The following is a 14718-nucleotide window of genomic DNA, read 5'->3' as shown; positions in this document are numbered from 1 at the left end:
ATTCATGAAGGCTTCTAAAGCAATCAGATGAAAAAAGGCAACACATTTTTGGGGTAAAATTTAAAGGGTTAACTGTTTCCCATATCTTCTATGGCATTATAATGTATAATATCTGGAAAACCGTTCAAATGCAGTTTTGAATAATAATGATGTTAGAGACCTGGCTTATGACACTAATATAGAGACAAAATTGTTCTGTTTTGTTTTTTCAACCTAAAATCAGCTCTGCTTGAATCCCTTGCTGACACACGTCAGTGTGAATACTTCAGGCTGCTGTTTACTTTGTGATGCTCAGAGGTTGAGTCACTCACAACAGTGAGTCAGAAAACAGTTCTACTGATTTAAAAGATCACAACGAAGTGTTCTCTACAGCTTGTGTATCCAGAGCACAATGGGATACAAGAAACATGAGAGTGGAAATCGATCAGTCTTATACAGCCTTTTACCGATCAATAAAAGGATGCAGTGATCGTCCCTGAAGCGGTGGTTTTCAAACGTGGGTCCGGGGACCAACAAGGGTCCTTGAGAGGTCCACAGCAAAAGGAGAAATAGAATATTTTAATGATTGATTGTAATTTATTATCCTAGTTCAATCATTGATTTACTTTTTAGACTTTATTATCTTCAAAACAAAAAAAACGAAAAAGACTATTTAGAGGGGAAAAAGTCCTCTGAAATTGCAGGTCCGTGGTTTAATGTGAATCTAGCATAGCCCTTGACATGAAAAAATTTGGGAAGCCCTGACATGAACTACCAGTTGCTCCTGCCTAGTTCCAGACCTCTGAATCACCACTCACATCATTGGAAATGGACTGTAATTGTAAAGTACCTTTCAAGTCTTCTGACCACTCAAAGCTTTTACACTATATTTCACATTCATACATGGATGGCAAAAAAGGCCATCACAAACAGAAAGTTTGTTCATCCGCATTCATCCACTGATGCACAGCATCGGGAGCAATTTTGGGTACAGTATCTTGCTCAAGGACACTTCCACATACAGCAGGAGGAGCCAGGGATCAAACCGCCAACCTTCTGATTAGTGGATGGCCCGCTCTACCTCCTGAGCCACAGCTGCCCCATCATTAATTTTGCAATCACTGAGAAACAAAGGTCTGGTGTTGTACTAACTGAAGTTTCCCCCAGCTGAAGAAACCATCAACCAATCAAGAGTTTTATAGGCTGGACTAGGAATGGGGACATACCTAGCTAAAAATATTGTGACTGGAAAATGGTAACAAAAATGGCCACACAGATGCAGCTGTAAAGGTCATTTAAAGTTGCTCTATATATAATAAAATCAACATATTTCTTTAAATAGCATAAAAGACGTAGAGCTATCACAGCTCTGTGTTAACTGAAAATGACGTTGGTGGTATGGATACAACTTGCTACTGATTGCAAACAGAAATGGGCTAACATGAACAAGGTGACACTAAAAATGGCAATCCTACCATTACACTATCAAATTTTCACCAGAATGATCTAGTTTTTCTACAAATAAAAACTAATGACAATCGGAAAAGGTTATAGCTGCAATCACGTAAAAAGTGTACACGCACCTTTAGGATTAGTGACATGCATGATATAATTAGGAGAAGGAAACACACACCTGCCAATCCATTCACTCCGATGAGTCCAGCAGAACTGGCAATGCTGACAAGATGGCCATGATTGTTGGCAATCATGGCAGGAAGGAAGGCCTTGTAGGTCTGAGTGGAGAGAGACAGGAAATTTTAAACAGTATAAAGAATCTTAACAACCACTTTTCTGTATAATCATTTAAATATACTGTAAGTTGTTTTCATGAATTATCTTGATTAGTCTGTCGATTACTCAGTTATCATCATGTGACTGGAGCAAAGGCTAAACAAAATGTTAAATTCATCACTACAATATTGCCTAATCTGTCTATAAATCTGCATGTTTTCTCAGATAAAGTAGCCAGAAAACCTTATGAAAAGCCTAAACTGACTGTGTAGTAATTTTCAAGCTGCCAGCTCTGCGTGTCTGCTGTGTCTGACTGACCCAGAAGTGAGCCATAGTGTTGACCTCCACTGTCTTCTCAATCAGGGAATCAGGAGCATCCATGAATTTCTTTCCTGTCACGATGCCGGCATTGTTTACCAGAATGCTGACGTCGCCCACCTCTCGCTTTACCTGCATGGAGCAAAGGAAAGTGTTTGTCATGCATGGCCTGCTTTTGACCTGGCACTATCATCTGTCTTGGGGATCTGGTCACAAGTGGATGGTACAGGAGATCTGATCACTCAGACCATATACAGAGATGGTCTGGGCTGCATGTGAAGGATGACCTACTTAACTGGCACCATTAACTACACATGAAACATGCTGCCTGATTTTCAAATGGTTCACTGTAATGCAAATTAGGTGTTTAGGGTCTCTTAACTGCCAGGATAAGCAGCATATGTTTGTGAACACTGTTTCGAAGGATTGTTAAAGATCAGTTGTTGAGGAGAAACTTTATTTTAAAAATCCAATGAACAGACAACTGTGCTGCACACTCCTTGAAAGTTAGCAAAAGGACATACATATCTGGATTTGAACTTTAGCAGACTGTGTGTGTGTGTGTGTGTGTGTGTGTGTGTGTGTGTGTGTGTGTGTGTGTGTGTATGTATCAGGGTGTTGCCTGGAAAAGGCCATGGTTAAGCACAACCCACAACCCAGCCACAGACAATTATCATTACTGAATATTAGGTGTGCCATGGTACTACCCCTTCAGGATCATGTGTTTGATTACATTTATTGGTAAATTTCACAAATAATACAAACTTTATGCTGTAAGCTTGGAAAGTCAGCTTAAGGAATTCATATCTGGATTTGAATCTAGCAGTGCGTGTGTGCGCGCACGCCCTTAAAACAGGGGAGGGATGATTGTTGTGTAAACAAACAGACAGACACTTAGGCCCTGTTTACATAAACGTGTCTTTGGTGATCAGATCACAAGTGGACAGCTCTAAGTACAAGTGAGTAATTGCACAACGACCGCCAACACACATTGTGAGATGATCAATCAAACCTCTTGCATAAGTTGTCAGAGACACATTTGACCACATATCTTTGGTAGTGTAAATGCCACACTGAAGGACCGCCTACTCAACTGACATCCTGTAACTTTTTGATTAGTTATTATGCAAATTGTGTGTTTGGGCTCTCTTAACTGCCAAGGTAAGCAGTAGATGTTTGTGAACACACTGTTTCAACTGGTGAACTAGTAACCACAACAATTTGACCGTATCTTGTAAATCCAACAAAGGTTATACATTAAGTTATTTGTTTATTTTTGTAAAAACACTGTCTGTTTGTCCTAGCATACTGACTGGAGTGACTAGGAATAGGACAATATAGAATATTATCGCATATCGTGGTGAAAACACTCTCCTCACATGGCTTGACTTGAAAAAGCTGTCTAGCTTTCCAGCATGCTGTCCTATATTGCTCTTCTGATTGATTTGGAAAAAGGGGACAAGAGGGAGCACACATCTTTCCAGTCATTCCAAAATCCTATAGCTGGAGGCTCAGCTTCCCCATTAGATCCCCTGCAAAAGAAATCAGATATGTGGAAATAGCATGGATAAAGAGCACAGAGATTAGGTGCCTTTCTGTAATGTATTATGTTGTTGTATGTCTTAACAAAATGTAAAGTAAAATTATTCCAGTATGTTTTAGTGCAATTTTAAAAGTATGAAGTCTATTTTCACACAATGCCTTCTTCATCATCTGTAATGTAAAAACATCAGGCTGATAAAGTAGTTTAGTGTGGCATGTGGAGGCACATTTTAATGCATGGTGTGAGCTGACGTAGCACACTTGTGATTGGATCAACCTAGACGCATTTTAATGCCATGTATGGGGAGGGCCTATGACACAATCCCATTTTGTAAAAGATATCCCCTATGGCAGAATAATTAGCCTCGATATTGCCTGTTAATAGGTTAATAGCCTGAATTGAGTTGTTATTCCAGGAATTGGGATGTTATTTTCTAGATAAAAAGGTGCAATATGTAAAATTGTGAAGCAATTTATACCACTTTACATTGCCAGTGTGTGAACAGACATTTTATGAATGCTGTCATTTTTTGTGATGACAGTGACGTTCAGCAGCTGTTACCTTAAAATTGTGTACACTGCTCTTTGCTAATAAGAACGAGAGGGGTCTAGTTTTGTAATTTATGTATTTGTGTTGTATAATTTGGATTTCACAACAATGCTAGACTGCTGCTGGTTTTGTCTGACTTCTAGCTGCATCTAAAACGAGCATCTCACTTGACCCTGGGGCGTAAACACTTATTGGCAGCTGTTATTTACTACTAAACATAAGTGGGAGACGTGGAGTCTGCTTGGCACAGATGAGGTATTTTACATTGTTCTCTAGCAGAAATAATGTTTGTGTTCTGATTTAATAAGCCATCAACCTGTCTGTTAGACCCCATCCCAACTAGGCTGCTTTAAGAATTTGTACCCTTAATTGGTAACTCTTTACTGGATATGATCAATCTTTCTTTATTGTCAAGATATGTACCACAGTCATTTAAAGCAGCGGTTCTGAAACTGGGGTCCCGGACCCCCGGGGGTCCGTGAGCCATAGCTTGGGGGTCCGCGAAATAATTTGCAATAAATTATTAAAGTTATGCCGTATCATTCAAAATTGCGTACGTACACATGGGAACCACTGCGCCAATAAAACAAAAATACTGATCCAATTACTCCCGCTTACGTTAGCTTTGTGCCAATCAAAACTCTCAAAGGATTGTACCACGTAAATCTGACACACATCACTCGCCTGCATCACTTTGCTCAGGACACACTTAGCGTACAGCTCCTGCTGATGTTTAGCTAGCTAGTGGCGATGGATGCCTATTTAAGACCGTCCACTTCATCAAGTGATGCTAAGCTCAAACCAGCTAAACTGAGAAGATATGTTGACAGTTATCTCGAGCTTGGTTTTATTCAGAACAGCGACGGTAAGTGCACCAGTGGATCTAAAGGTAGTCATAAACAGTATCTTTATGTTGTCATTCCCTTTTCAGTGTTTTACATTGTCTTGTGATAGATGGACAGAAGCTACCTCATTGATTTTTCAGGTTGATGTCAATAGAATGTGTTGAGCCCAGGGGCTTTAGCCAACTATAGACCAATTTCTAACCTCCCCTTCTTCTTTAAGATTCTGGAGAAAGTAGTCACCAAACAGTTGTGTGACTTTCTACATAGCAATAGCTTATTTGAGGATTTTCAGTCAGGATTTAGAGTTCATCACAGCATTAATAATGACCTTTTGATTGCTTCCGACAATGGACTTGTCTCAGTACTTGTATTATTAGATCTTAGTACTGCATTTGAAACCACTGACCATAGTATTCGTTCACAGAGACTTGAGCGTCAAATTGGCATTAAAGGAACCACCCAAGCTAGTTTAAGTCATACTTATCAGATCGTTCTCAGTTTGTACACGTTAACGATCAATCTTCCATAAATAGTTCCACAAGGTTCTGTACTTGGACCAATTCTATTCACTTTATAGATTAACTTTCATTGTTATGCAGATGATACACAGTTATATCTATAAATCAAGCCCGATGAAATTAATCAATTATCTAAATTACAAACATGTCTTAAGGACATAAAACCCTGGATGAGCTGCAATTTTCTGATGTTAAATTCAGAAAAAAACTAAATTCTTGTACCCAAAAAACCACAGAGACTCACTGTCTAAAGATATAGTTACTCTAGATGGTATTAATTTGACCTCTAGCACCACTGTCAGGAATCTTGGAGTTATCTTTGACAGGATTTTTCATTTAATTCCCACATAAAACAAACTTCCAGGACTGCCTTTTTTCATCTATGTAATATTACAAAAATTAGACATCCTGTCACAGACGGATGCAGAAAAACTAATCCAATTACTGCAACTCCTTATTATCAGGCTGCCCCAATAAGTCCATTAAGACACTACAATTCATTCAGAATGCTGCAGCAAGAGTACTGACAGGAACTAGGAACAGAAATCATATCTCTCCTGTATTAGCATCTCTGCACTGGGACCCAGCAGAGAATGCCGCTGAGGAGCGGGGCCGGAATGAGAACAAGAACCAGAGCTTGGCAATCGGAACCATAGCCTCCAAGACTGACAGAGGGCAGGTGACAGCGACTTTGACCAGGACTTCGAACCACAAAGACACGACAGGTTCAGGCAGGGACAGAAGAGGCCTGAAGCAGTAGATGAGCGATTTTATAGTTCATTTGTGAGTAATTGTTAACGTTATACATCATCTATCATTGATAAGTGAGCAAGTATTTGTTTTTGTGAAGTTGGAATAATTTATTCCATGTTTTGAATGAGATCTGTGTGATTTTATACTGTGTAGAAATAAATGTTCAGTCTCCTTGCTGGTTGTTCTGACACATGCGGATGTATTACCAGTTTTTTCTGATAGCACTTAATGGTCAGCTGTTAAAAAAAGAGAAAGAATAATTAAATTAATAAAAATGTGTGATGACTAGTCGACTACTCTTCGATTAAGAACATTTTTGGGGTCAGCGCTTTACCCTAAAGTGGTTCAGACCCTGCTCTCAGTATTCACCTGGGTCTGCCTACATCTAGTGTATTAAGCCAATTAAGTGTCTGTTTACACAACAGTCATCCCTCCCCTGCCTAGAGCACACACTCAGTTAGATTCAAATCCAGATATGTATTTCCTTGAGTCGACTTTCCAAGCATACAGTATAAAGTTGTTTATTTGTTGTGTATATTTATTTGACACATACACACTCCCAGCAGCCACCACATCGGGTACCAGCCAACAAAACAACCTTTGAATCTTTGATTGTGGCCACTTCTTGAGGCGTGTCCTCCAAGTGCAGATAGCATACCGAGTATACACACATAAGATACACTTTTATGTAATCAAATACATTACCCTGAAGGCAGTACCATAACAGAATAATAATCACATACATTGTCCAGTGCTGGGTGGTGCCTTTTCCAGGCAACGCCCTGATTTACATACAACTACACAGATGCACACTCAGTTGTCTGTTCATTGGGTCTGACTAGCTAAAACTAGAAACAGCCCTGCAATATCCTACCTTGATGAAGGTTATATTGTTTAGTTTTTATTTACACTGTTTTGTTGATTCAACTAGGGGTGCACGATAATTATTATTTTTGAACTTCTGGAATACACTTTTTCAGTTTGTAATCCCGCTGTGTGTATTTGCATCAGTTCAAGGGGCCTTTTTTTTTTTTTTGAGAGGCTTGCCAGTAGTTTTTCATTGGAAAAAATAAATATCAACATTTAAATTTAAACATTTAAAAACAAAAGTGTTTTTGGGTTTGTTCATTGTATTAATGTCATGATCTTAGGTCATGATCATATATATTATGTATATTTGTGTGTTATCGGGTATCGGTATCGCCCTTTAGGAGCTGAAAGTTATCGGTTATCTGTATCGGTTTAAAAAAAAAAAAGTTATCGTGCATCCCTAGATTAAACTATATGGTCATTTCAGAGGTCATTATTCTTTCAGTCATTGATTGAGTTACTGTTTATTTCAAATCGTTGCAAACTGCAGAGCAAATGTAGACCTGTTTCTGATTGGTATACGGTAATGGACATGTACGTACACACAGTTTGAACACTGTCATTATTTGACTAAATAATAATAAACTTAAACAGGGGCACTGTAAGCTTAACAAACAGGGATATTGTAAGTAAAAAAATAAATAAAAAAATCTACAAAGGCAGGGAGAAGATTGAAGAAACTATTTAAATATTTACAAGCTCACACAAACTATTTACATATAAGCTATAGGAACACCCTAATCCAGAGAACCCGAGTGAGAGAGAAGGAAAAAGTGTCTGCGCACAGCCCAAGAGGAGAGGGATAGTCCGGCACTGCTGTTAGAAGAGCTTGATGGTATGAATAAGTTGCTAAATTTGTCGCTAGTAGAGGATCTGAAAGGTAACTAAACCTAGCAAGAAATGGTGTTTCCCACAGGTTGATAGTTTAAGTATGGGGGGGGATTTATCTAGTGAAAATATCTGAAAGACTAGGCTGTTGATTTTTCTCGGCAGTATGTTTTATAAAGTTGACCGAAAACCACAACTCTCATTTGGGATTTTTTTCACCAGAGATTCCGTTTTAACAACAGCAAGTGAACCGTGTGTGGATGAGCCTCGTAGTTAATGACGTAGCCTATCAAAACATAGGCACCAGCTGATCTGTTTACTAATGTTCACTCTTGCTTTACCTGGTCCGTGTTGATTGTACTATTGTATAGTGCCTTTCTCGTCTTCTGACCACTCAAAGCGCTTTTTAATCTACATGCCACATTCGCCTTTTCACACGTCACACAGTGATGACAAAGTCCATTCAAAAGAAACTAATTCATGCATTCACATACTGATGACGAGCATCGGGAGCAATTTGGAGTTAATCGAATCAACAACCTTCCAGTTAGTAGAGCTCTACCTCTGAGCCACAGCCGCCACTAGACTGTACAGGAGGGAGAGAGCAAGGGGAGATGGTCCACTAGTTAATTTATCGCAGATATATGTACTGTGAGTGAGAGATGCTTTGCTGAAACAGTGCAAAATACAATGTTAGAGACAAGTGAAAAAATATTTTCGGTTTGTTATTAAACTATGGCGGGGGAAATTAGACTATGGTGGGCCGCATTATGTGTTTCCCAATCAAACAATTACAGTGACAAAAACAACAAAGAAGTATTTCTACAACAAAAACAATGTTTTATTTTTTGTCTATTAAAAAAAATCACGCATGAAACGTCCGCACCAACCAATTCTGTTGGTAACAATGGGAATGAGGCCCATTGTATTCTGTGAAGAATCCTGAGACTACCCCTGTTTCTTGCCCCATCAGACTTCTTTTTAATGCTGTTGTTGTGCCCTGATCTATGAAATTACTTTGATGAGTACTGTGCTCTTGTAGGTGATTCCAATGACAGCCAAACCTCCTTTTCGGCAGCTGGCGTACCCCAACAACAATAACAGGTTACAAGGGATTAGAGAGCCAAACAGGCAGCAGCCTGTAAATAGTGTAGTGGCTACCCTGTTTTTTCAACAACAAGGAACTGGCACCTAGTTTTAAACAGTTTGCATTACTTAAAATAATTTGGTTGGGAACCCAAAAACCAACAAAAGTGGGCGTCTCATATTCTGTAGGTTGTTGTGCATCGTGCAGCGCCCTCTGTTGATGATACTGGTTCCACTCAAAACTGGTGGAATCGAGGGCTGGATAGCATACCAAGGTTCCAAGAATTTTGAACGAAACTGGTTCAAGAAACAGAGCTAATTTGAAGAAAAAACACTATTTGAGGAACCTTACCTGGTCAGCTACTCTGTAAACCTCGTTCTTGTCGCTGCAGTCACACAGATAGTAGTGGACTCTGCTGGCTCCGCTCTGTTTAGCAAGTCTAGCTGTTTCCTTCATCCCCTCCTGGTTAATATCCCACAACACCAGAACAGTGCCAAGAGCTGCAAACTCCTGAGCCATGAGGCGGCCGATCCCGCTTCCTGCCCCCGTTATCAGCACAACCTCACCAGCTATGTTTTTCTTCTTCATGGGCACAAAGAGGTGGATGAAAGATTCCACATTGTACCAGATGGACAGCAGAAGCACTTTGATTGTTTCCAGGAAGAAATTCATAATGGATCTAGGAAGGAAGGAAGGAAGAGGAGACATTAGAGAAACATAATGGGACTGTAAGGTGAACTCAAACAATACGTTTAATTAAAGCTGCAAGCAGCATGGGGCAGGACCTCGCCATCAACCAAGTCGGGGCCTGCACGGCGGTCGCCCGTCACAGCCGCGCCACGCCACATCACCCCACTCCCAAGCCCTAATCGCCAGAAGCTGAGGGAGACCACTCTACGTTGGTCAGACACTGTGAAAAAGACATACGCTTTCATAGCGAGATTCTTCACTGCGAAACGTGGAAATTCAGCACCACGCCACGGACATGCCATTTGACGCACAGTAAATATTTTATTAACTTTTGATCACCAATGTGTCTAGATTGCAGTAATCGAAATTAAAGTCAATCCAATAAAATCTATAGGAGGAGTTAGTTTAAATTGAAGCCCTGAAATGCCGGAAATGGCATCACAGCTTGACATTCAATTCAAGCTGGCCAACTTTGACGGCACGCCACAGACACGCCCCTCAACGTACAGTAGCATTTGATTTTCCAATTTTGAAGTAGATCAGACAAATACCCAATGAGGAGTTTGTTCAAATACAACGCAAAAAAAGTCGCAAATAGCACAACTTTTAATCTTTTGATTGTACTGTCCAATTTTGTAGTAGATCTAGGTCCCCCATGAGGATTCTGTTCAAATACAATGCGAAAAATGCAAATAGCACGGTGTTCAGTCAGCTAAATTTTTTGACTGTACTGACCAGTTTTGAAGCAGATTCGATAAATTCCCTGGGAGGAGTTCGTTCAAATACAAGGCGAAAAAGTGAAAATGACAAACAAAATGGCCGCTGAGACTAAAAATGAAAATCAAAATAGCCGACTTCCTGTGGGTTTTGGGGCATGGATCCAAGAGGCTTTTCTGTAGGTCTCAGTACGTTACACGTGCCTACCGAGTTTCATACATATTGGTGAAACGTGGCGCTCGGGCAGCTTTGTTGAAATATTGTAGGGGGCGCTACAAACACAACAAACACAATTTTTGGTATGTGAGCTACAGGCACCAGTCTACACGTGCCATGTGAATTTCATATTCATAACTATTACATCCCCCACAGAGTGATTTACACTGCCACCAGAGCGCCACCTAGTGGCGGAATGTTGACACATTTTTTAGCAAGCTTCAGGGAGCCATTGGCAAGTATTGTACCAAGTTTCGTTTTAATCATACATGCCCAAGCTTGGTGTCAATTGGACATACCAATGTGGAGAAATGCTCCACTTCCTATTTTCACCATAATCTACAGAAAGTGCTAATTTAATAACGTGCTTATTGTTTTAAATATCAAAATACTTTAAATTAATTTTTTTGCCAGGACTGTCTACAGATGCTACGTTTCATGCGAATCAGACAACAGTGCATGGTTCGAACATGCAAACGTAGTTTTTGGACATCTCGCACTCTAGCGGAAAACAAATTTAGGCGAAAGTGGGCGTGACCTATATAGGGAGCTCCATTCATCGAAGCCATCAAGCCGAATGTGACACATGGAATATCCAATTTTTAACCAGGCCTGACCAAATAAAACACATCCGAAGTATATGTTTTGGGGGTCAAAAGTGCAGTGAACATTTCCCACAAATAACTTATATAGCAAATAGAGACCTCACAGTGTTTGACACTGGCTCAGTCCCTAAATATGTGCATAATGTTAATGGTTTTTTTTGTCTTCAGGGTCTTTTTGTTATCCATCAATCTTCAATCTTTCCAGCAGTATTTCATAGTAGAGGTGGCTGCCCCAAGTTCAGTTTTATATCATAGCAGAATCAAGACTACCATTTTAATACTACATGAAAAATGCTACTCCAGTAGCATCAAATAACACCTTCAGCAGAAGACTCCTCTCACCCAGATGCACCACAGAGTGCCACAGGAAATCAGGACTGCCTGTGGTCATCAAACTATACAACGCCTCCCTCAGAGAGTCAGACACCCCCTCTCTGTAATCTGACTCAAACACGGACAATCATTTTTGCACTTTTTGCACATTATTAGACTGTACATTTTATGTTTTATATATATAGTTTTAGGGCCCGAGCACAAATCGTGTGAAGGCCCTATTGTAATTGAAAGGACTGTTTTTTAGGGCCGGAGCACAAATCATGCAAAGGCCCTATTGTAATGGAAGGAATTATTAATATTTTTCTGCCACTTCGATCGCATATTTGGAGGCCGCTTATGAAACGCGGCGCACATGCCAGTCATGGGGAAACATTTCGTATTTTCTAGGGGTCCACTATGAGCATGGCAAAATGGCCCCTCAAGGGCCCATAAACTGTACCATCCGGGGCCCCATTCACCAATATGCAAAAAAATTGGCACACTCGTAGATCTTATCCAGACGAAAAACAAAAAATTCAGTGAGAGCAATATCCCAAACCCAACAGGAAGTAGGCCATTTTGGATTAAGCTGCCATTTTTGGCAATTTGCACACGTTGTATTTGAACGAACTCCTCCTAGGGAATTGATCGGAACAACTTCAGATTTGGACACAGCCATCTAAAGACATTCATGATTAAAAGTTGTACTATTTCCGACATTCCGTCGAACAGCTTCCCTGTGGCATGGTGTCCAATTTCGATGATTCGCCATGAAAAGGGGAGTTGTCAGAACTTCTGCATGCATGATCCGATCTCAATGAAACTTTACAAGTCTGATAAGAGTCCTGCCCTGAACACGTCTATGTGATAATATTCACTAATAGTGAGAGCGCCACCTAGTGGCAACAGGAAATATCACGTTTTATACTTTCATGTTCTACTCCTAGCAGGATGATCAGATCAAGCTGAAATTTACTTATAAAATGCCAAACACATTGTTGATGATATGTGATGAATGTGGTGAGTCGGTGTGTCTGTGGCGTGTCGTGAAATTTTGATGTAACGCCACAAAACACGAGTTTGCTGTAACTTGAGTGTACATTTTCCATTCGGCTCCAAACTTCACTTGATTAGAGTCCCGCCCTGAACACATCTATGTGATAATATTCCGATATAGTGATAGCGAAACCTACTGGCAACAGGACGTAAGCGCTGCATGGCGATTTTGATCCGATTTACGTGAAATTTTCATGTTGTGGTCCGAACGTGACGCGGCCGCAGCAAACGCCGAGTTACGTGGAGTGCGAGGGCCCGTTCATCGCTGCTTGCAGCTTTAATTATATATACGTTCTTAATATATGTTGTATGTATATCTGGAGTTTGTAACAAAAGTAATTTCCCCCTGGGATTATTAAAGTATTTCTGATTCTGATTCTGATTGTTCTTCTACCATGTTGTTAGGTGCTAAACCCTCTGTGAATCTTTGGCACCTCCCAGGTTGGGACCCATTGTCCTCTGTGTGTTTTTAAACTACTTTACCAATTAAACATGAGGTGCTTATTAATGGTGTTGACTTAATGATTGACTGGTGTTGGTAATGACTCCTGATGAAACCGACCAGTCGGACCCCTTGTGAAAGATTTTGTAGTGTGTGACCCAGTGTTGTTGAAAAGTCATGTTGTGTGAAAACAACAGGTTCTGTATTATGAACATTATGGAGATATGATGACATTGAAAGTACTGTTCCCAAGGCATTAGTAAAGAGATACATATTTGAACTAATAACAGTGTGTTAACTACAAGCGACAGTGGGTCACCAAAGCTCCCTCACAAGGCCTTCTTGATTTTAAGGGATGTAAAAAAAATATATAAAAAGTATACACATTAGGTCTTTATTTTGTTTTTTTATTTATGAATTTAGATAATAATTTAAGAAGTAAACTTTGAAGATCTGAGCACAAGCTATATTCACAGAGCCTTCACTCTCTTCACAGTCTCATCCTGCAGTAGAGAAGTTAAAACAAGCAAAGAGCTAATGGAACAATAAGAGGAAAACAGAAAAAATATCAGGAATTTATCCAAATCTCAAACTTCCTGCAGTTATTGTTACTGAATATAAAATGAAATATCCACAAAGTGTGTCACTTAGTTTACTCAATCATAGAAAAGGGCTCCCTTAAGGAAAATGGTCGGAACTACTGCACTACAACATGCTTTGAAAATGTGATGTTTAAGTTTAAGTGAATAGCAGTGTAAAGAGCACAGTATGTGCCTTTGCTTGTTTATTCTGAGGGTTTAACCTAGTTAATACACTTACAAATAAACTACTTAGGAAAGTGTGGCTTTCCTTTAAAATACACCACGAGCCTCCGATAAATGTAACGGTTTAACAGCGTCAAACAAAAGATAAACGGTGCTGTTCAAGAAAGCGGAAAATAAATGTAACTTACCAAGATACGAGTTGTACAGAGCTACCGAGTACGTAACAGCTCTCACTGTGACCTTTGCACGCCACATAGGCTAACGTTACGACTCACAGGGCTCTGACCTAATCAAACGTGTATCACTCTGAAGTTGATAATAAACAGTTTCACAATATGTGTTTACGGCCGGTGAATGTACCGTGTTGTTAGTTCAGCAGGCTGTGCTCGGTGAGTTGTCCCGGCAGAGCTTCGACCGTTTCTGTAGCCTCAGGAGAAGAAAAACAGGATGTAAGAGAATCAAGCAAACCGATGCCGAACCGACAGGGAGGAGAAGGCGGATGTGTCACATGACACGCAATCAGCCAATCCTAGTCCCGGGCGTCTCCTCTGCAACGCAAGGTTTTGTGGGACTTGGAGTTTTTTAAAGTCCCGCACCAGTCAGAAATCTGTGTTTCTTCTTGTTCTTAAACGTCATGAGCTAAAGACATGAAATAAGAAATAAAGAATGTGAAGGAGAATGAATAAAGACTTTGGAACAGACGACCTCGGTCTCTGACTGCACTTACACAAGGATTTTTAAGTATATAAAGTTTCCTGCCATGGATGCTTTAGACTTTTTTTTGTTACCCTGTAGCATCATTTCTGGATGTAAGGTGATTTAGTAGGAGCCAGAACGTCCCCATATGGAGTTGGTGAGGTGGATGGATGGCTCAAACAAAGTTCTTTAAAAG

General features: G+C 40.1%; 1 protein-coding gene across 3 annotated transcripts in view; it reads right to left on the bottom strand.

Annotated features, from left to right (window-relative positions):
- The window catches only part of LOC127370060 (epidermal retinol dehydrogenase 2), a 52727-nt gene extending 38408 nt beyond the window's left edge, over positions 1-14319 (bottom strand). For 2 of the 3 annotated variants that reach the window (XM_051411778.1, XM_051411760.1), the window contains exons 1-4: positions 14187-14319; positions 9373-9700; positions 2029-2160; positions 1613-1712 (exon numbers count right to left, since the gene is read on the bottom strand). In XM_051411778.1, coding sequence (XP_051267738.1) covers positions 1613-1712; positions 2029-2160; positions 9373-9693 — 553 coding nt within the window. In that variant the 5' untranslated portion in view covers positions 9694-9700; positions 14187-14319. Of the gene's footprint in view, positions 1-1612; positions 1713-2028; positions 2161-9372; positions 9701-14014 lie in introns of all 3 variants that reach the window. The other variant, XM_051411769.1, reaches the window with a different exon arrangement.
- Positions 14320-14718: the final 399 nt, after the last annotated feature.

Source organism: Dicentrarchus labrax, unplaced genomic scaffold (assembly GCF_905237075.1).
Source record: "Dicentrarchus labrax unplaced genomic scaffold, dlabrax2021, whole genome shotgun sequence".
NCBI lineage: Eukaryota > Metazoa > Chordata > Actinopteri > Moronidae > Dicentrarchus > Dicentrarchus labrax.
The sequence above is the reverse complement of the archived record's forward strand: the minus strand, read 5'-3'. Positions and strand labels throughout refer to the sequence as shown.